This window comes from Homarus americanus, unplaced genomic scaffold (assembly GCF_018991925.1).
Source record: "Homarus americanus isolate GMGI-L3 unplaced genomic scaffold, GMGI_Hamer_2.0 scaffold32929, whole genome shotgun sequence".
NCBI classification, from domain to species: Eukaryota; Metazoa; Arthropoda; class Malacostraca; order Decapoda; family Nephropidae; genus Homarus; species Homarus americanus.
In genome coordinates this window covers 17,304,377-17,326,510 of record NW_024737097.1, presented here as the reverse complement: position 1 = coordinate 17,326,510, position 22,134 = coordinate 17,304,377, and the positions used below count along the sequence as shown (strand labels likewise).

The 22,134-nt window shown below is 35.9% G+C and overlaps 1 protein-coding gene across 3 annotated transcripts in view; it reads right to left on the bottom strand.

The window, feature by feature from the left end:
- The window catches only part of LOC121873251 (potassium voltage-gated channel subfamily KQT member 1-like), a 158,695-nt gene that overhangs the window by 14,905 nt on the left and 121,656 nt on the right, over positions 1–22,134 (bottom strand). For 2 of the 3 annotated variants that reach the window (XM_042376663.1, XM_042376665.1), the window contains 5 exons: positions 21,567–21,643; positions 18,255–18,328; positions 13,033–13,160; positions 2,467–2,563; positions 290–496 (listed from right to left, as the gene is read on the bottom strand). In XM_042376663.1, the coding sequence (XP_042232597.1) occupies positions 290–496; positions 2,467–2,563; positions 13,033–13,160; positions 18,255–18,328; positions 21,567–21,643 (583 nt within the window). Of the gene's footprint in view, positions 1–289; positions 497–2,466; positions 2,564–13,032; positions 13,161–16,969; positions 17,098–18,254; positions 18,329–21,566; positions 21,644–22,134 lie in introns of all 3 variants that reach the window. The other variant, XM_042376664.1, reaches the window with a different exon arrangement.

The window sequence follows — 22,134 nt, the reverse complement described above, 5'->3', positions numbered from 1 at the left end:
TATTGGTAGAAGAATGATTTTGGTCTAGTATACAGTACTTGAAGGTGGTTTATACACTATTTTTCTTTTTCTTTTCAGACACTTTCCTGCTTCTGTGTAGGAGGAACTAAAATTCTACCTTATTCCCTGTGATCTTCTGCTTCTACAAAAGACCCAATAATAAATTATTTAAGCAGTTTTGACAGACATTATGTCAACAAAACCCAAATTAATCTATTTATTTAAATTTCATCAATGGATTGTATTATTTTAAATTAAGCTCATGTTTCAATAAGAAAACAAGACTAACGGCAAGGGAAGACGATGGTGCCGTAGGATGATTGCTGGTGGCAGGTGTAAAAGAAGTGGTGGGCCCACTACTGCAGCTGTCTGGGGAACCTGGGTGTGGGGCAGGAGGCACAGTAGGTACACCAGCAGCAGGCAATGCCAAAAGACGTTTCCGATCCTCCATGTACAGGTCGATTAACTGATCCAATTTGGATTCAATATCATCAACCTAAAAGGAAATAACAATGGTTTATTTTTGAAAGAAAAAACGTAAATTCAGTATCATAGGCTACCTGTACTGAAAAAATGCACAGCAATTCTGAAAAGAATCTGGAGACAAAGTGATACTAAGATACACAACTATAGCATAAGTAAATACTGTACTGTACAGTCAGAACATAATACAGTATCCCTATTGGACGTAATCTTCAATCCCTGGAACTCTCCATTACCCGAAGAAAAAAAATCTGAGAAACGTCTCTCCATTTTGGGCATTTGAATTACTTTCCGATAGATTGCATCTCGCACCGACGTGTGGCTGCGTGCTAGATGCGTTGGTGGACTAGCTGCATGGGGAACTTAGCCCATAGGCTCATGTGATGTGTTGTGATTGGCAACTACTGTCATAAGACTACATGGAATGTCCGTGATTGGCTGAAGTATCTCCCAGCCTATCTCCTGAAACTCTAACATCATGATGCATTTAGTTTATAGTCCACTGCCAAAGTAGAAGCTTGTTCCCACACACTCTGCTGTTTTTGCGTATGATCTGATCTGTGTTATGCAGTACTACTGTACATTACTGTACCAGGATACAATCAGTCAAGAATACAGTTAAAGCAGCGTTAAGATGAAAAAAGTGATCACAAATATGTATACAGTACTGTACTGTACATTCACTAAGTATGAGAGTACCATACTTACAGTACTGTTCATTGCAGAGTGGACAGTGTATGCCTACTGTAGCCCATTGTATAGTGTGAGTGTGTGTGTGTGTGTGTACATTATACAGCACTTGTGCAATGCCAAAAGCTACAGAAAAAACATGTGGCACCAAGCTGCCACATTAGATGATATAGGGCAAAGCAGGCCATCCTGTATCATCATATCACCATTTGGCCTGCCTGTATCAAAGCTCAAGATGGCAGCATCTGATGGTAAGTACAGTACTGTATAGAGCATACAGTATACTGTATAGTATTTTGTTTAATTACAATACCTGTAAATGTACAGTAGTGTTTGCATAAATAAATATGGTATAGTACAACCCTGTGCGTATCACACTACAGTTTAGCCTACACAGCAATGGTGCTCAGTGTCAGACGCGCAGTTTAGATGCGGAAACATTCACCGGTGACCGGGAAATTTCAGTAGGTGTGTGATTTTTTCGGGATAAGAGAATTCGTCTCAATACAGAACCTAGAAATCTCTGAAAACCAGAAATGCTCTGTACAAATTGTTCAAGCTAACAGGTATATTACTGTACAGGTAATAATGATAAAATAAATAAAAAAGATGCAACAACACACATACAATATAATACAGTAGTACAGTATACAAATACGTACATGTATTCATCTTAGCACATATGCAAACAAATAGGAAGACTCCATCAAACACACAAATATACCTACATACATAGAAACAATCCATTTTGGCCGAGTGTCCTGTGTTTTTCAAACGTTAAACAACAGTGAGATTTTTACATTAAGTATTTGCGCTGATAGAGAAAGATGAGGGTTTTAAAAAAATGCACCTGATTTTTTATCTCGGGGTTTGCTCCCAGACCCAGAACAAAATTGGAGGGAGGGAGAGAGGGAGGGAGGGGGGGGGGGGGGGGGGGGGGGAGATTTTTCCAAAAATTTCTCAAAAAATAAGCCTGATTTTCAACCTAGGAAACTCATTAACAGACCCAGAATTGAAAGAATTTTTCTGGGAAAATTCTGAGTCAATTTTAATCCCAGGTATTGGAGAGTTCTGGCTAATGGATATTATATATATTTCAAAAGGTCCTTTAGAGTCTATAATAAACTAAACTACAATTCAAAACTCCCATCCACTTATAGGCATAATTGTGTACGGTCAAAAGCACAAATAAACTTTACTGGACACATCACAAAATTTAATTTTCTTCCCAACACTCAAACCTGTCTATTAAAATGCACTTTACTTAATTCTTCTCATACTCTCTTGACTTACCTGTCTCTCCACTTTAACTATCCTAGATGCCAGACTGATCTTGGACTCGTACACATCTTTGGCTTTAGAACCCTGCTTCCCCAATATCTGGTCTAGTCTGGGGGTCAAACACAATAAAAATAAAACATTACCAAGCATCCACTTAAATCACCTAAAGTAATATGTATGATCAATTGATGGCTAAAGAAAGGATATGGAAAAATATTATTATATTGTATATATCAAAACATGAAAGTTATGATGTTGATAAACCCTGAACAGAATTTAAATTGTTATGTATTTCAGCTACACCACAACTCTATATGCTTAAACCATTAAATAATGTTTAACACTTATCAACAATACTGTACCTACTACATAAAAGTTTATAAATATATTCTGTACTTGTACTGTATATATCGTCTTTATTAATCATTTAATAATTTCTTTTATATTTCTTTAATTTTCTTTGTGTAATGTGTGAGTGTCTATGAGACAGCATGATTTTGAAAATGCAAAACTATATACTGTACTAATACTGTACACTGTAAATGTTTACATATGGTAAAAAAAAAAATCTTACCACTTTTTGTGTGGAACAACCCTGAGACAACATGAGTCATATGGATCATTTCAAAATTTATTGGACTCATCTGGGAAGATACTTTTTTTTTACTGTGTGTACAGGACATGTGTAAATGCATGGGTATGCAAATAAGTGTATGTATGAAATTGTGTACTTGCATAATGCAAACATTTGTTTGTGAGTGTGGGTGCCAATATAATGTACATGCATGTGTATACAGTACTGTACTGTATGTTCAAGTATATAATGGTATATGACTAAGCTGATCCATGTTTATGTTAAAGCCTCTCCCAAATAAATTATTAAAGAAGATACACACCTTCAATGGTCTGTGTCTATGAATTTTATAACATCAACATTTACATAAGAATCAATATGCTTAGGGAAATAAGGAATGGAGAAAATAGAGAAACCATTTTGAAAATACTGTACTGTACTATGCAGTAAGCACAGTTTTTGTACATGCTTATATCATGCTTCTACCATATTTACTTCAAAACAAAGTTTTGCCATCAAGATATTTGAGAGAAGCCCCTGGGCAGATCCAGGAAGCTCCCCATCTATAAAGCTCACTTTCTCTCTAACTTAGCCTTACAATTCCATAATGATGTGTGACTGAACCCAAAAGATGAAGCTGTCCAACCTTGTCAGTCTACCTGTATGTCCTCTCAGACTCTTCACTGAATCCTCACACCCAAGGTAGTTTTAAATAACCAATACAGTATACAGTACATACACTATAATTCTTAAAGGGAGATATTTTGGCTCACAGGTTGATGGAGACTACAGCAAACTGCATTTCAGGTTATAGAATCACAAGAACATCAATACGTTAAATGCACAATGCCACTCCCACATGTGGGTCAAAGTAACACACATCAGGCCGATTGCTGCAACTGCTACCACTGATGTCCTCTTGACCAAAGTCAAGACAGGGTGATTAGGGTGGCCAATCATTTGGTCTATGTTCATGAGTTTCCTCAAACAATGGAAGTGGACTAAAGCTAGCCATGGAGATGTTTCTTGAAGAACTAAAAGACACCCCCCTAAACTGTGGCACCACTCCTAGTACTGTTTTGTCCTGCAGATAGGAAGTTAATCCTTACCATCACACATCCCAAAGCACCATTAACATTTGTGAAATGTCAAGGCCAAGGGCTTTCTATAGTCTCCTATAGAAACAATACATGAGACCCTCTACTCTCATCTGCTTGTGCATGCATATACAGTTTGACTTTAGCTAAATCACCATTATAATACTGAATGAGCACCAAAAGGGTCAATTTACTTATTTTACATTACCAGTCTGTTAAGTCTGGACTTAAAGGAGCTCACATCTTGTGCTGTCACAACATTCTCAGGCAGGTTATTCCAGGAGCTCATAATTCTTACCCTAGATAGTTAGCTCCCAGTTTTCTGTACTGAGAGGTTTTAATCTTGAGGCTGTAACCTGAGGGAAACCTTCAGTTAACTCCAGATATGCACATATGACTGAGTAAAGTCCTTTAGGGTACTTATAAACCTCTTTGAAATTGCCACTTGCTTTTTTGTATTAGAAAATTAAGCAATTGGAAACATTCTAGTCTCTTGTTAAGTGAGGTGTCAGAGGGCTGCCACCAGTTTAGTAACCTTTTGCTGGATGTTCTCAATCAAATGCAAGTTTTTGTTACATCTGAGAAACCAAGCAGTTCCAATACTGTACTCATTGTGAAGTAACACTAAAATTTTGGAAATTGTATCGAAGATGGAACATGTAAGCCTTTCGACCTAAAAAAAAAGTTGAGTGCCATTTGAAAGAACCTTTATGGTTCCAGCATGTTTTTCCCTATGTCTAACCAGGAAAAAGCAGCTGTTCCAAGATGTGAAATTTTCTAGTGAGAAGTTGATTATAAAGTAACACTGTACTTCATATGTGTCTCAGTGTATATCTATATGACGAGACCATGTTACAAGCTAGTCCCTTCTTCATAGAGATATAAGATGAATCCAAGCTTTGTGAACTCATTTAGTTCTTCAATGCCCTTGGTCATTATTTAAGCTTATAGATCCTTTCCAAATGGCCTCACAGTCTCACTGGCAATTCCCTTAATGTTCCACAGTTAAGGGATAGGGAGAGGGGGGGGGGGGGAGCTAGTTTCTTTCAATAAATTTTCCTGACATAATTTTACAAGTGTTCAAGATGTTCTGGGAAGGTTGGTATGACTCTGAGGAGTAGTAAGAGCTCCCTATCCCAAGACATTGCCAAATGTTCCACCCAAATGTCTACATACTAACCTCGAGCAAGAAAGGTTATCTAAGACTGGTAAAGCCAATGACCATATTTTTAAAACTGATTAATTTCCATCTAAATATTTCTATAATTTCTAAAAGTAATAGCCAAACACAAAAGCAACCGAATATATGTATTTGTAAAACATATGGCTTACCTAACAGAAACATATGAAAAGATACACACAAAAAAAGAATCCTGGAATACATACTGTATATCCATTGAGTACAGCTGTATACCTTATCCTTTCATACAGATACAATTAAAGTCTGATGAAGATGTATGTAAGAGAACAAGACAAAAATATAATGTGGCAACACTTTCAATAGCTTATTACTCTATTTTATGGATAGTTATCATCTTTAAGTTGATATTTACAGCCCAAGGGTACCCAACATGAAACATGGATAAGCATATTTCAAATGAGTGTTAAACAAATAACTGACACTAAAATATACATGTATTATTTTTTAGTAAATGTTTTTAACATACAGTATAGTGATCTTATATTCCACTTAATATTTAAATCCTGACAGTTGTACAGTACAGTATATTTTGATATTCAGGAAGATATAGCATCTCATCCTATTATGGGCCACCAACATGCCACAAGTATTTTTAAAACTGATGGGACATAAAAGGTGGGAGGAGGGAGACCTAATTTAATTAATTGGAAAATGATTGTAGTGTAAAGAAGTTCCGTACTGAGTTTCGTGTATGGCAGACAGCCAAATGAGCTATGTATTGAAGAAAGCAGAGAGTGCATCTCACAGACTGTATTCATGTCTTGTATACTGCAATGTGTAGCTGTAATTTTATATACTGTACATTATGTAAATATATACAACAAATATATTATACATGACATCCGTTGGGATTTTATGATTACATTAATTACAAATTCATCCCTTAGCAAAAAAAAGTAAATCATATGATGTTATATTAAATGTGGATTTATATATTTAAAATAAAATTTTATGGTAACCAAAGACCTCTTTCTGTATTCATATAATTTTGAAATTAAGTAAATGAATAAATTTTTTCTACAAATTCTACATCACATACAGTATACCTAATCACATTCTCATTCATGGTGTACACAGCTTCACAATGCCATGTTTATACATGAATAATTTAAGATAATACTTATTTATAACTTCTAAAATACACAAGAAAGCACCTTTATATACAGTGAATTATTTGATACTGTGCTAAATTGTAAGACACAGATATATGAACATGCAAGAAAACAAGTTTTGACATGCAGAAGTTATCAATATAAACCATAATTAATCCACACAAACTAAATAATAAAATGTCCCAGGAAGTCCATAATCTGTGGCTACAGTACTAACGTCATTCATATAAAACATTTCAAGTCCTGCTTGTCCCAGGATGTCGTCTCGTCCTTTGTTTGAGTAATACGTAGTGTTACAAACTTATGTAATTCTTTATCTACTAAGCCTCTCTCAAGCCAGTTATAAATAAATCTGAGAACTTTTTGTTTGTCAGAAAAATACGAAGCTGCATATAAATTCTTGTATAATGAAAAATAATACTGCCTGGTAATTATAAACTCTTATATTTTTCAAAAGTACTTAAACTATACAGTACTCTGTAGTCTATGTAGTACATGGCCCCTGATATTGGATCTTCTCTCTTTGTTCACATAAAAGTGTGGGATAAAACTACAAAGGTATTCAAGAGAGAATTTTCATCACTACAGACTGTTATTTGTGTAACTAAAAAGGGACTGATGATAAAATTCTTGTGAATTAGCTCACTGGTGCAGAAGGACAAAAATTAGAATAAAATGGCCATTAAATAGTATATAGTCACTTCATTTGGCTTATATTAGTGCAAACTCTCTATGTTAACCTTCTTACATAATACAGTAGTGCCCAATATCTGATGTTAATCTACCAATGAAGATCTCGATTTCATCAATAAAGACTGCAACCTTAATCAATCATACCTTTGGTCAATTCTAACACAAGTCTGAGCTCTCTACAGAAAGTTTTCACCGTTTCCAATAATCATCTCATTCCATACACTCTAATTGTGTTCCACAATCCACCTCAATCATTAAACTGTCAAGGTGATCACTTAAGTCCTTAAAGGTTGTATAAATTACATCCTATTCTGTTTCTCCAATATTTTTGTGTAAATTTGTCCTCATTTGGAATACTGATCCTCCTCAGTGTGATACTATGTACTACACAGGCCAGCTCTTACATAATGCTACCTTATTTATATCTGAATTTACAAACTGTGATCCGTATAATTACCTCAGTAACCACTCAGGCATATTTTTTACTTCTTTAATGGGGGGGTGGATGTCAGTGGCTTGTTTAATGGCCCCATTGTGCCAAATAAGTTTGTTTTCCATCGATTCATTATTAATACAAAAGCAAACTGGATATCTGGAGAAAACCTTCGATGGCTAGTAGGGTCAAGCTGGATAAACACCTTATCTCACATCTGGCCCGAGGGTAGAACCCAGGATGCAGAAGTGAGAGGCAAGCTGTAACTGTACCATCACCATCCCTCCTTTTCATTCAACTTATATTTCCCATACTTTTTACTTTCATTCTTTATATCTTCATGGGCTCTTGCATTGAAGATGAAATGATATGCCATGGTCACACATTACTATGTCTGTGTGAATGTCACCAATTGTATCTTATATAAATGATATCTGACAGACAATTCACAATAATAAATTTAAATTTGGTTGAATTATCAAGCATTATGAGCTCTCACCTCATAGTGAACTTGAGATATACTTGTTTGTAGATTTAGAGATTTAACCACGTTGTTATCACCACAATGCATGAGCACAGACAGCCATTAAACACGGCAACAACCTCTAAATTTCTAAGGTACAGTCACCTTCACTAGTGCATTTACAGGGGCTATCAGGTTTTGTGCAGTATGGCAGCAGTGTTTGTTTACACTCGACAGAAGGGAACTCGCAATAGTAAACATACTATAGAATCAAATTAAACAATATCTCAAAGATAATGATTTGTGGAATGTTTACATGATGAGCCCCTGTAAACACACTAGTGAAGGGGACTGTACATTAACCACTTTCTCAATTCTTCTATGTTGCAGTTAAGTCCTTGAAAATTACTACAGCTTCATCTCTAACATTCTTTTAACCTCGTGTCTTTCCACATTTCAGGCACCTTCTATCTTTTTTATTCTTTAAGCCCAATCACTCTCCCCAACAAGCATCATTAATACTACTGTGCTCAGTTAATTGGTAAAAACTTTACTTATATTTAATCTGTGGCAACTGTCAGCTGACTCTTGGGTTTCCCTGGCGAATGACAATTTAGTCTTTAGTAAGTCAAGGGGGTAGAATATCTAGGGTTTCTCTCGGCTTTATCACAATTTTTTTTTACTATTTTTTAAACTACCCTGTACAGGGTATACAGTTAATTGCCTATGATGTTGCATAAAGATTATCAGCAGACAGAAATATGCTGTATGAACTGGCACACATTACAATGGAGCCTCACTTGCTGAGCTGCTATCAATGTTTACTGAATGCCTGTAAGACGTTTGTCTGACAGGCATTTTTGGTGTATTTTCCTTGTCTCCAGCCCTGTACCCCATCTTACCCGCTGTAGAATGATACAACAAAAATATTATATACTCGTGTAATTCTTGGTCTCAATCTCACGAAATACTGAGGGCTGCTGTATATGGAGTCGGTAAAGTATAAATATATAATACAGTACTGTGCTGTATTTACAATTACTGGTTTGCAGAATTTTTTTCAATCTCTGGTGGTCCGTGAAGTTGAAAAGTGTGGAAACCACTGGTCTAGTCTACTTCTCCTGATATTTTCAGTTCTCCTGCATCTCTAACTTTCAAAAACCATCTACCCTGTATATCAAAATCTTTTTTTTTCAGCATCTACCAGAACAAGGCAGTGCCAGAAATGAGAATATGCAGGTTACGAGACTTTCCCCTACCTATTTTACTGGAATTTGTTTATGCGGTTTTAAATTTCAAAGCACTGTACTTCTGCATCTATTAAGAATAAGTTTTAAGCAGTACTAAACATTGCAAAAAAACCTAAACTACATATAAAATATTCATTAGTATTCCATATAACTACAGTATATATGATATTATGCCTTTGTTTTTGGGATACTGAAATTTATGAACAAATGAGATTTTCAATTACAGCATTGTACTTTACTGTATATGCTGAAAAATAAATCTTTTACTGTACCCAGTACATTTTTCTTTAATATTTATACTAAATCTTCTAATACCATACCAGTACAGTATGTATAGTACATCCCTTCACCCTCAGAGCACAAGCTTCCAACTTCTCATCCAACATTATTTCACTGTTCTTTAATATCCTTGTTAGTCACTACAGGTACTGTAATGTCTATCTCTCCTCTGCTGACTTCCTCACCCAAATTGTTGTGCTACATTTTAATATAACTATTTTGGAATTGCCTTTCTTATCTCCTCACTGAACCTCACTATTCTTCTTTTGATTGTGTTATCAGCTAGATGTCTGCCTTTCCTGTCTCATTTGGTGATGATAATTTTCTGAGAAAGGTTTTCTCTGTTTTGATTTTTCTACAAGCCTATGGGGTAAAACTGAGCATTCATTAGTATGGTGTTGCTGGTCTCCTGCACTTGCATGATTTTCCTCTGGTCTGTATTTATGCTCTATGCAGCCAATGAATAATTTGATAAAAAGTTATTTCTTTTCTTTTGTAATTTTCTTTTTGTTCAATACAGAATGCGACATCTAGCTTTATACCAAGGTATGCAAATGCCTAGCATTAACTCGCCAGGCCAACATACAGGCAATTAAACAATACACTCTTCTGGGTCTTAGTTGAAATCCCTAATAGATATTGCAGTATTTATTTAGCCTTAAATTAGTACAAAAATCTATAGTGTTAACTTAATATCTCCACAAAAATTAGAGCTTTTAGTGTTGCTGTGTGTGTGTGTGTGAGTAAAACCATATTAGAATTTCTCTGTTAAATTATTGATACTGTACTCTTGTTTGATCATATTGACACTCCAGTCCAATTGATGGTCCAACACACATTCTCAAACCCAACACTATCCTTCACTGTGCATCTTTTTTTTCTTTACCCAGACCAGTTCCTCACATTTCACACTGTTCTGTCTGCTACCTAATATACTAGTTTCTCTCATGAGTAATTTTAATGATGGAATCCTCAATCTTTACATACATTCCCATTTTAAATACTGTATTGTACAAATGATGATGAACTTATAAATACTGTAGCCAAACATACAAGATTCTTCACCAACTGATTAACTGAGCCTTCTACTTTGTCTTAAGCAATCTAGATACAATATTTGTCTCTTTTCCTAAGGGCTGCTGGTTTGCATCGGAGGCACCCACAATCCATCCAGCTGTGAATGGGTACCTAACTTTATATTTGAGGTAGTGAAGGCAGTCAAGTACTGTACTATGTATACTCAATTGCAGTCTTAGTCATGATACTTCCTTGTGTACAGAAAAGACTAAATGTACAGTATAATGTGTTGTATCTGTACTGCCACCAGACAAATTTTTACAGTACAGTATTTACTTTTTATACTTTCACTGTGTCCTCCCGAATAGACCAGTTAGAAATAATATAAATCGAATGTCAAAGTTAACTTCTCATGTACCAGTCTGTAAACTTAAATATAAGTGTAGGAAGGCTAGTTGGACTTGTACACAGAATTAGCAAATTATTTCTTATACAGTATAGTCTGCATTTACGCGGTCAATTGAACCCGTGGAGGTCAGTGTAAAACGAGAAACGTGCAAATGAAATAACAGAACATATGGGATTAATTTAAATAGAGACTGGGCCAGCCCCCAAACTCCACTTTTTCCGACACAATACGTACGTTGTAGTAAAAATGACATCTTAATTTTATGATGGCATGCACACACAATTAATAATTAAGAGAAATATCAATAATATTAGGTTTTTTAACACTTACGTTAGTATAAAAGCTGGGTCGGCACATGTGGATGGCGGCTGGTTCCGAAGCAGAGGGCAGATTAGTTGCCCTCCGGTGAATCACTTTCACTACTCGCAGAGGTTTGCAGGGCCTCCCAGACAAACCCCTCAAAGTCCATATCCTCACTGTCACTATCACTGACTTGGGCTGGCTGTGGTTGTGGTGGGTTGCGGGCGAGGAAGTCCTCAATACTACGTTGACGACTAGCATTGACGTTGTCGAGATAGATCTGGATATACAGCTCCATAACTTTCGACAGAAGGTTATTAGACACTTCATACCGATGGTTGTCTGGGTCGTTGTCAAGGATGAGCTTAATTTTCTCCCCCAACTCGATGATTTCCTTTACATTATCATGGCTTGGTCCAGGTAATTCAAGGTTTTTCTCGGGTGGTGGGGGTCACGCAGAAGCCATTGTGAAGGGAATAGCGGGCACAAGAGAGAACTGTATACGCAGACTGAGAACAATGAGACAGGTCCGGCTAGGTCAGCGACTTCTACCCTCTGGTGGCAGGGCACTTCATGTTACATTAGACCAATCACAGCTAGCGGCGGAGGGAATGCGTGGGTGGTAAGGATGCGTGGCCCAATCACAGTCCGATACGTCATATGACGGTCAGCGATAATGTAAGAGCGGCCTAATGCGCACCACTCACTGCGCCGCTTCCCGCGGATGGTCAAGAATGGACATCGTGAGTAAAAAATGGCACGGCGGTCTGGACCTCTCCAGCCGCTCGCCGCGTAAATGACCAAATTTACCGCATAATTAAAACATTTCATTCTGGCAAGGCACCGCGTAAATGGCCAAACGCGTAAACAAAAACCGCGTAAATCTAGACTATACTGGATATGAGAGGCAAGTTTTTTTTTGTGATTTTGATAATTTGGTAATACTGTATTCTCAGTTATTATATTGCAAACTGCCTGAAAGAGGAAGAGGTGTACTGTACAGTACTATATCTGCTTGACCAACGCATAGTGTAATTGCAGACTTGACAGGATTAACTTCATGCTTCACTTTATACCAAAATACAGCAGGAGATTCCAATCAAATATATGAAGGAATTGGGGCAATATCTCTTTTTAAATAATATGGATGAAAGCTGAAATAATGATTTAACTTATTTCAAAATGTGAATTATTACTCAATTAGCCATTTTGCCCTGACCCCATCATATCATGCAGTGGTGTAATTGGTCATGATAAAAATTAACTTTACAGTACAACACTAGAGTATCTTTTTCTTTTTTTAGGGAAGTATTAGGGAAAGCTTTGGTAGTAAAGAATCAACTTGAGAGAGGAACAAGCAAGAGGTCCAGTCTCCTCTTATTTTCAAGACTGACAGACTAAAATAAAACATACTTCAAAGAGAAAGAAGAGGTAATTCATAAACTGTTATTTGTTTCTAATAGTATGCGATTAAAATGATCCGTAAAATGTCTGATTTTGAGCTTGTCTTCATGGAATAATTTGCACCGGGAGTATTACCATCATGCTTGATTTCACGAGTGTACATAATTAATAAGATTGCATTTGATTAATCAAATTGGGATACATAAAAATAATATACATTATACAGTATTACATTTTGGGGTACAGTCAGCAAAACTTTACGAAAAGTTCAACTTATACTCCATGAAATGGTGATGCACATTTTACATAGCTAGGCATCTACAGTATAGCGAATCTGCTGACTCACCTCCCATGCAGGTATTTAACTCTTGTTAGGAGATCTGCATGGCCCGAGGAATATTGTTCTATAACATCTTTTACATCATAGGGTTTTAGGGCCTCTTTGAACTTACGTCTGGCTAGGAAGTACCTAATCTGAAGAAGGGAGAGAGAGTACGACAGTTTAGGACAGGGGAATCAAGGACGTCCAGGACCTTTTAGGTTATTTTCCAACCGTGTTTAGTTACTGAGTAAAGTTGGTCGTTGTTGTATTTAATGTTCATTAATCAGCACCTTGTTTATTTAGCCGAGATGTTATCCTTTAGCTTATGTGAGTAGCAAAAGAGATGTACCAAACATTTTAAAAGTAAGCTCCAAATACTCATCTAAAACGGTTAGAAAATCCACTGCAAAGCTGGCAGTTGTGAGGTTAGGTTGGTAGAGGAAGTACTATGGCAGCTTGCACAGGGGCAGGATCTTCTCCGTGCTATGTCCTTTTGTATAATAAATACAAATGTCCCATTTGTCCAATTACCTAATAGACATATGTGACACTTATGCAATTTAAATCCTGTGTCAAGATTTAAAGAAATCAGAAATGAAGTAACATAATTTTATGTGGAGTTCTACTGTCACATCTGGTTAGCATTTGGCTAAATGAAGTGTCTTAACATCTGGATTACTCAGACAACGAGTTTAAGCCCATTGTAATACCACCAGTTGGGAAGCTTAAAAACACGTACATACAGTACTCTATTACTACATGCTGGCGCCAGCTTTACCTGGAGGTATTACGCAAGGAAAAAACTTGGTGAAGATCTCCCTACAAAAGAAAATTAATAATGACAAAACTTATAGTTTTGCTGCTGGCCAGGGGTGCATCTTATGAAGGAAGCTAAAGGCAAAATAGCTTAATAAATCTGGAAGGCAATTTAATATTCACGAAAACATCTGGAAATAAAGGGGATTAATTTGGTGGTAATTATACGGATTTTATTCTGACGAATCAGAGGGTCAATATGTATTTATTGCATTCATGAAATTATATGAAAGAAAAAAAAAATATTACAAATAACATAAGATTGGCATCACTTAACAAAACGCTTGTCTTTTTACTGAAATTTTTTGCTTTTTAATTAAGGAGAACTGCTGACAAGGTCTCGATTAAACAATACCCAAGTCAGAAAGTCGAAGGTCAATTAGGCCAGAAGTAATGCTGAACTTGTGTTCTCAAAGGATACATTTATGTAGCATAAGTTAAACATTCCAAAAAAGCTTTCTACATTTTTTGGATGATTAAAAGACCAAAGGATAAAGATTTTAAGTAAATAATATATATTTAACACAGTAAACTACTGAGGTATCATATGAAAAAGTACTGTATATACAATATTATCCCCAAATTAGCAAGAAGAGTAATGTATCCCCGCCAACTTCTATTACTCCCTTCTTCCTTCCCTCTTTTTCCCTCCCTCACACTCCTTTGCATCTTCCTCTCTCTCTTTCTCATTTCTCTCTCTTACATCTCTGTATTTTCTAAATCTCATCCTAGTTTCTCTTCTAAGTAAGGAATGAACTTGGCCAATATTTAACACCTGGTATTTGTCATGATGGGGATTTATATACTGTAATAACGATATTAATAAGAAATTGTTACTATTTCCTGGATTCAAAATATATGCACAATTTCCCTACTGCCTACCGACACCCTCAAAAGCATTTCTCTATACTGTAATGTATATTTGCAGGATAGCTGTGCCAGACCAATATTTGGGGTCAAATGTGAATTTCAACAAAGAAAAAAATTAGTAGAAAAGAAAGACTTTTCTATGGTAGTGCTTCCTAGGGAGCCCAAGTGGACTACTCGCTTATTTATCCAGATATAACTTAAAATACTGTACACTATACCTAAACATACTTCTGTTAGGGTTCTCTCCATCTTACCTTGATAAACAAATTTTCCTTTGAGAACACAAGTCATATGGAGGGAGTGTATTAGTCATGGTCAGTAATGTTGCCCCCCACCTCAATAATGCAGTTCTGTTTAAGAAAGTCTATTTTCAGAACAAGATATATTCATAAGCTTCTTTACCTAATTGCTGCTGCAAGTATTATCAGCAGTAGTCTAGGAGCTACAATTTCCAAAAGATGTTACTATAAAAGTACCATCATGGAGCTACCAATGCACTGCTACAGTTGGTGGCTGCTACAACTACGGAGTTGAATTCAAATTCAGCATACAGTACAATACTATCACAATGCCTTCTGTGTGCACACTGCAATTTATTTAGATTATCAAACCATTTTCAAAAGAGCATAGATACATTGAACGACTTTTACAAATATGCAGAGAACTGTTTAGATAGTGGGAATCTTGAGGCAGGCCTTTTTCTGATGCTCAAAAATCTTTTAAATATAGAAACTGGCTCCCTCTAAAGCTAAAAAAAATAGCAACATGCTTCTTTTAGTAATGCCAAAGAATGCTGTCTCTTAACTGACTTACTCCATATTATAAGTAAACTGATCACATGCCATAGAAAACTTCAGTACTGTACATTAAAGGAAAGGAATTTTTGTGGGCTAGAATAAATAATTATGAGTCATTTCAAATGTTATGCAAAGGCCACTCAAAATTTTAACTATACACACTATATATATATACAACTAGACCCCGACTTACGACTGCTTCGACTTACGATCGCCGCAGTTGTGACCATTTTTTTTTCAATTTTTTTTTTTTTTCAAATGACGCACGCATTTTCTATACCGAAACGTTTCCAGTTAATGTAGTCTCCATGTATAATTAGAAAATTATGGGGGCCCCATGTGCATTCAGCTGACTACATTAAAGGTAAGTGCTCAGTCACACTGTATCCATTCCTTATTATTTATTACTTTCACTGTACTGTATCCATTCTCATTATTATTACTTTTACTGTACTGTATTTCATTGTAGATTTTTTATCTATGTCGGACTTACGACCTGGATTTGGGTCCCTAACCCCGTCGTAAGTCGGGGTCTAGTGTGTATATATATATATATATATATATATATATATATATATATATATATATATATATATATATATATATATATATATATATATATATATATATATATATATATATATATATATACAGTATATATATATCTAGTGAAACATTACTTAAGGAAAACTCAGAAGAAAAAAAAACTCACAGGTATAATGTATTTTCCAAGCCACAAAAATACCCCCTTCCACAGTTATAGGTTAAAGAATTGACCTTAGCAGCACACGGTAGACAAATGCATGGACAAAAAACCATAACTTGTGCAGAGTCCTACACATAGATGATTTAATTATCATAAGCTTTCAGAAAATGAGAACTACACTGTAATTTCATTGCTCATTGCCTACAAATTTCTAAAATTCATATAATTTTCTGCTACCAGAGTGAGGTAGTGGTGTAGTGTAGAGTGAATTTGCACAAAAGAGGGTACTATTACACTGTTAGTGGAGGATGAAGGCTTTCACATGTTGAAATATGTAGAAGGAAAGGAAGATAAAGACATGAAAGAGAATTTAAAAAGGCAATTGTATACATAAGAGACAAGTAATAAGGGAACTATAAGCAATAGAAAGATACAAAAAATTGTAAGTATAATTAACTAAAAAAGATGGAAATACTATATATATATATGTGTGTGCGTGTGTAATATTTGAATCTGAGATATAAATGTTTAATTGTTCATGTACATCCACACAAGGCTGTGGTATTTGTTTGGGGTTGTGGTGCTCAATATCATTTTCCTCTCCAATAGAATTTGTAGGCAATTAGACTACTATACACCATATCTTAGTGACATACTGTAACGATATTCTATTTGCTTCCCTATGCCTAAATTAATGTGCAAACACATAGATATTAAAGTGTGACAAGAAAGAAGAATCATTGAAGTGGTTGTTGTGGGTCAGTTCGAGTACCTCCCCTGGAGAGTCTTGACACGGGACAGAAGATCGACGTGCCCAGCTGAATACTGCTCAATCACATCCTTTACGTCGTATGGCTTCAGCGCTTCCTTAAACTTGCGCCGGGCCGTGAAATATTTGATCTATACCCAGGAAGGGAGACTAGTTAGTGTGATGGATTGTAAAGAGGATAGAGCTTTTTTGTAGAATGTAAAGGTCCACATAATCTTCAAAGTCTACAAAGACAATTTGCTGTGACTAAGAAATGCGGTTCCTTTAAATCTGGGGACAGTATAATGGGGAAGAAACAGTGAAAAATACAGTTCACATGGTAAAAACTATACACATATCATTGCTATATTGACAAATTCAGCTCAACTGCCACATGTAAATTAAATTATATGCTATTTATACCAACAATCAAGAATATATTAACTCTTGACAGTAATGGACAAAGTTAATGACAAATGGGAAGTAAGTTTACAGTTCCTAAGATACTATGCAACAGTAGAGTACTCCAAATATTATGCTGAAAATGTAACTCAGCGTAGTAGATATCTGAAACAGGCAGTGGTGGTGATAACTCAGCTTTGTAAATATTGGACACAGGTGTTGCTAATGATGTCTCAATCTGGTAATAATGACTGGGCTTAACAGACTAATTACACAGATTTTAATAGTGATCACTCAGAAGATACTGATTACAACAAAATATAATTGTCATTTTTCTTTGAGATTCTTATTCCATTAAACCTGTACAGTACGGGTATATATTTACCCCCTAAGTACAGGGTGCATAATTAAGAATTACACTTAGGTTAAGTATTAACCTGTAGGAACAATTAATGCAATTATGCCATAAGTTACACCACAAATGGTATAAAAAAAAAAATCAATCAATCAATCAATACATAAGAGTTATATTTGATATACTTATTAAAAATTTGATGTGCAGTAGTTTCTTATAATTTACATAAAAAAAATGATATAGATCAATCTACTTAAGAGTTCTAAACAAGTTGGTCTTCTAAAGGTACCCGAAAGTGGGCAACTAATTTTCCAAATCCGTAGTAAAATTCAGGATTTCTTACCACTCAGTTCATATTATAAAGCCATGTCATTCAGCTAACGAGCCGATCAGTGGTGAAGAGGATAAAAGTGAAACAGAGATAATTGCTAAGTTCAAATTCAGAAAATACTCTGCTTTCCAGTTTGCACATAGCTAAAACCGAAAATACTCGAATACTGTACAACACTGCAGTATATCTAAGAACTAATGTATAAAAGCAAAGTAACTAACCTTTCTTATAGCTCTGATGGCAGCTTTGTGCTGGCTGGTTAGTTGAAGAACCCGAGGCTGGTTATCATCCTCATCTACAAGGAAAATCACATTTTGTGTACAATGCAGCAATTTGCTTCTTCTTAGAAGAACATTTGCAAAAAATTTCACTTGAAACTTTTACATCATGAAATTTGTGCAGCATTCTATTCAGTAGTTTTAAATACTGTACAGCATAAGGTAGTACTGTACTGCAGTGTAAGCCTCACACCAGGTGGAGTTGCTAGTGTTCTTGAACACAACATGCACATCACATAACCAATCCATGAACTCTGCTGGCCTTCTCCAAAAGCAGAATGCGATTATGTGGTGGGAGAATAACATCAGTATGCAAAGTGTGATAATTTTTTATTCAACTTACTAGTGAAAGAAACACTCCTGGCCAAATACCATAATTTTAGCCACATTCACTATAGTGAGATCCTGAACAAAAGGCACTCAACAACAGTCTGTGCAGGTAGTTTTCTTAACCCGTTTTGCTCCGAAGGGGCCAATAAGCCTGTAAACCCCCTATGAGCCATATTTTGTGTGTATACTTGGCAAGTGGGATACGAGTGTGTCGGGTAATATGACTAGTGGGCTATCAATAAGAGAGAGCAGCGATTCACAAATATGTACCACGTACATCCTCTGGTGCACTGCTTGGTGTTCTTGGATGTACTGTACAGGGCACCTCCTCTAACTGTAAGGGTTAAGTGTCTAGTTCTAAGATGAGTTTCAACAACTAACAGTTCATGGTGAACTTGTACATATTCACTTTTAATTTGTAAGGGACATACTCTATATGATACAGTGCTGCATTTCTGCAGCATTAGACTCTTTCAGCATTCAAATAACATATTAAAACTCATCTGTATTGCTTTTATTAATTCAGGGAAGTCCTACACCTATGAGTAATATTAATAGCATACTACAGTATACTGGTTACATCAATACCTTTCTTATCAAATTCAGGATGTGAAATTCTTTTCCACATAAGAACATCTCTTCCCAAAACTATACTGCAGTGTCATCTACATGTCATTACCGTGGGTACTACAATACCAGTGAGGTGTGTATAATTTTTTTTTTCTACAGCTGGATAAAGTGTCCTATTCTAAACTATTCATGGGGTTAAGTACAGTATTCATCTGCACCATAATAAACACTGATCTCTTAAGTTTTGTATTTTGTACTTTTCACACCTACTTCAAGCACAGCACTTTATTTTGTCCTTAAAGTGCAAATACAGTTCTATTTTCTACTTACAAAGAAAAGCAACCTCAACTTTTGAATTTGTATTTCCAGTTGTGCATTGTCTTGTAATTCATAGCTGCAGTTTGTAATCTACATGCTCAATGTTGTAAATCTCATACGAAATGTCTCTGTAATCCATGTTCTGTGCATCATTGTATTTAAGAAACATTTCACAGATTCTGTGCTTTATTATGCTTGAGTAATGTGCTTTGTAATCCTTAGATGCTGTGCTTTGTAATCCTTAGATGCTGTGCTTTGTAATCCTTAGATGCTGTGCTTTGTAATCCTTAGATGCTGTGCTTTGTAATCCTTAAGGTGCTGTGCTTTGCAATCAACAAAGTGTTGTGCTTTGTAATCCATAGGTGCTGTGTTCTTGAATTCTTACATACCATGCTTTATCATCCTTATAAGCTGTGCTTTGGAATCCTTAGGGTGCTGTGCTTTATAATTATCAAGTGTTGTACTGTGTAATCTTCAGGAGCGGTGCTTTGTATATCTAAATTGCAGTGCTTTGTAATCCTCAGGTGTAACATTCTGCCATCCTTGGGTGGCATGGACACCCAAGCAGTATTTCTTTGCAACACTTAGTTGAAATAATTTCTGATACTTTGGTGTAATAAGTTAAACTGCATCACTTAGGTTTATGAATACCAATACTGTACTAATTGATTGACTGACTGACAAAGAACTTTTTGCCAGGCTCATGGTGACCATTAAGTGCAGACACAACTTGTGACCAGTTCTGAGTCACCCATTATCTCTTAAAGGCTTTCTAATAGTTATGACACAAAGGTTATATTATGTCAAGACTGTTACTGATCCATACTTTGTACAACTTACATTGAAGATACGACTGTCTACAGTGTACGGGATGACCACACTGACATCTAATCACATCTACTTACATCTCATTCTCAGATTAAGTAGATCTTTGTAATTTCGTTTATAATTACAATTCTGATTCTTTGGCAAAGCATCTAAGTACAGTGGTCTTAACTGCATAGATACTCGCTGACCTCTGGTGGGTGATCGTGAACGTCGAGGGGAAGGAGGAGCGCCTCCAAATTCCTTCTGCAACAGGTTGGCGAGAACAACAGGAAAGTGAGATGGATCTTGTTCCACTGGAATACCATCTGTGGGTGTATCATTCTCGCTCAGCACCATTGGAGTGAGGAAAGCTGCAGCAGCAAGACGAAGGTGGACTGAGGGAAGGAAGAATCCTTGGGGTCACTTTTCTCAGTAGCAGGGTTGTAGTTCACCCTTCATACCTGGCTGGATGAGTGACATATTATCCCTGACTAGGAGAATTTTACTTCCAACATGTATGGTTCTCTACACCAACCAATTCTTCTGTATGTAATATCTGCAGATGACCATCCTCTTGATACATTACATAAGATATTTGGGAACGAAAAACAACTAGTAGTGCACATAAACATTTGTGTTTAGGTTCTGTTACAATAACGATGATACCGAAGGATAAGTGATAATACTATGAAGTTTTACCAACATTCTGTCGCGATGGATGAATGGGTCCCTGGCATCAAAGGGGTAATGTTAACATTACACAAAAAAACAAATATTAACAGCTTAGTATAGCTCATTCTACTGCAATATGTTAGAGTTATTATGTTACAGAAAAACTGCTTGAGTACTAATACTTACTGTACAGGGTGTACAGCTTGTACATGAGACTGAATTCAATAATCATATCTCTGTTAACTCACCTTTCACTTGTTGACAAAACCCTGACCATCATACAGTTCAGTACTCTTAAATCACAACACCTAGAAGATGACTCCTCTTGAATAGTTAAATCTATCAATTCTATTTTTCACACTTTGGGAATGAGGCCCTATAATCCACGTGTTATAAATGGCAAATAAAAGGGGTAAAATGTGTCAAAGCTTCCTAATTTGAGACTTGATATGTAGAGATAAACAAACAAAGTTTCCCTTTCTCTACATGTAGAAATTGCTCTGGGCTCAATATTTTCACTCTACAGTCTCTATGTTTAGGATCTAAAACTACACGTACCATCAGAATTTTTCTTTGTTAAGACTGCATCCGAAGATTCTTTGGAGACGGAATCTTCACTATGACTCGCATTTAACCTGAAAGAGGAAAACTATCTAAGTAAATAGTAAGGTTTTCAAACTTTTACCTTACTATGAAAGTCCTCAACAGCAGCTTGATTTCTTTCCTATGGCAGACCATATAGGTACCTTTAGCGCTACTGTAATAAAAACCTCCATCTACAGGAGCATGGTACAGAATTTTTGTAGAGTTACAATTATCTGTATAATACTGATTCGGGTCCAAGCCTAAGCAAAGAGCACTACTGAAAAGAAGCCTCTGATGGCTTGGTTGAATTGCCTTACTGATTACCAATGTGTATACAGTACTCTCCCAGTCCAGGTACATTTTTTGCATATCTGCACTGTGTCTATATTGCTGCTGATTTTAGGCAAATCTGTATGACAATTTTATTGAATTAAAGTTAACTGAACTGAAAAAAAGTTTAAGGTGCATAATTTCTGGAACTGTACAAGCTGTAATTGTCAACTTTGGAAATGGTTTTCACTGTCTTTTCAAATATAAAACA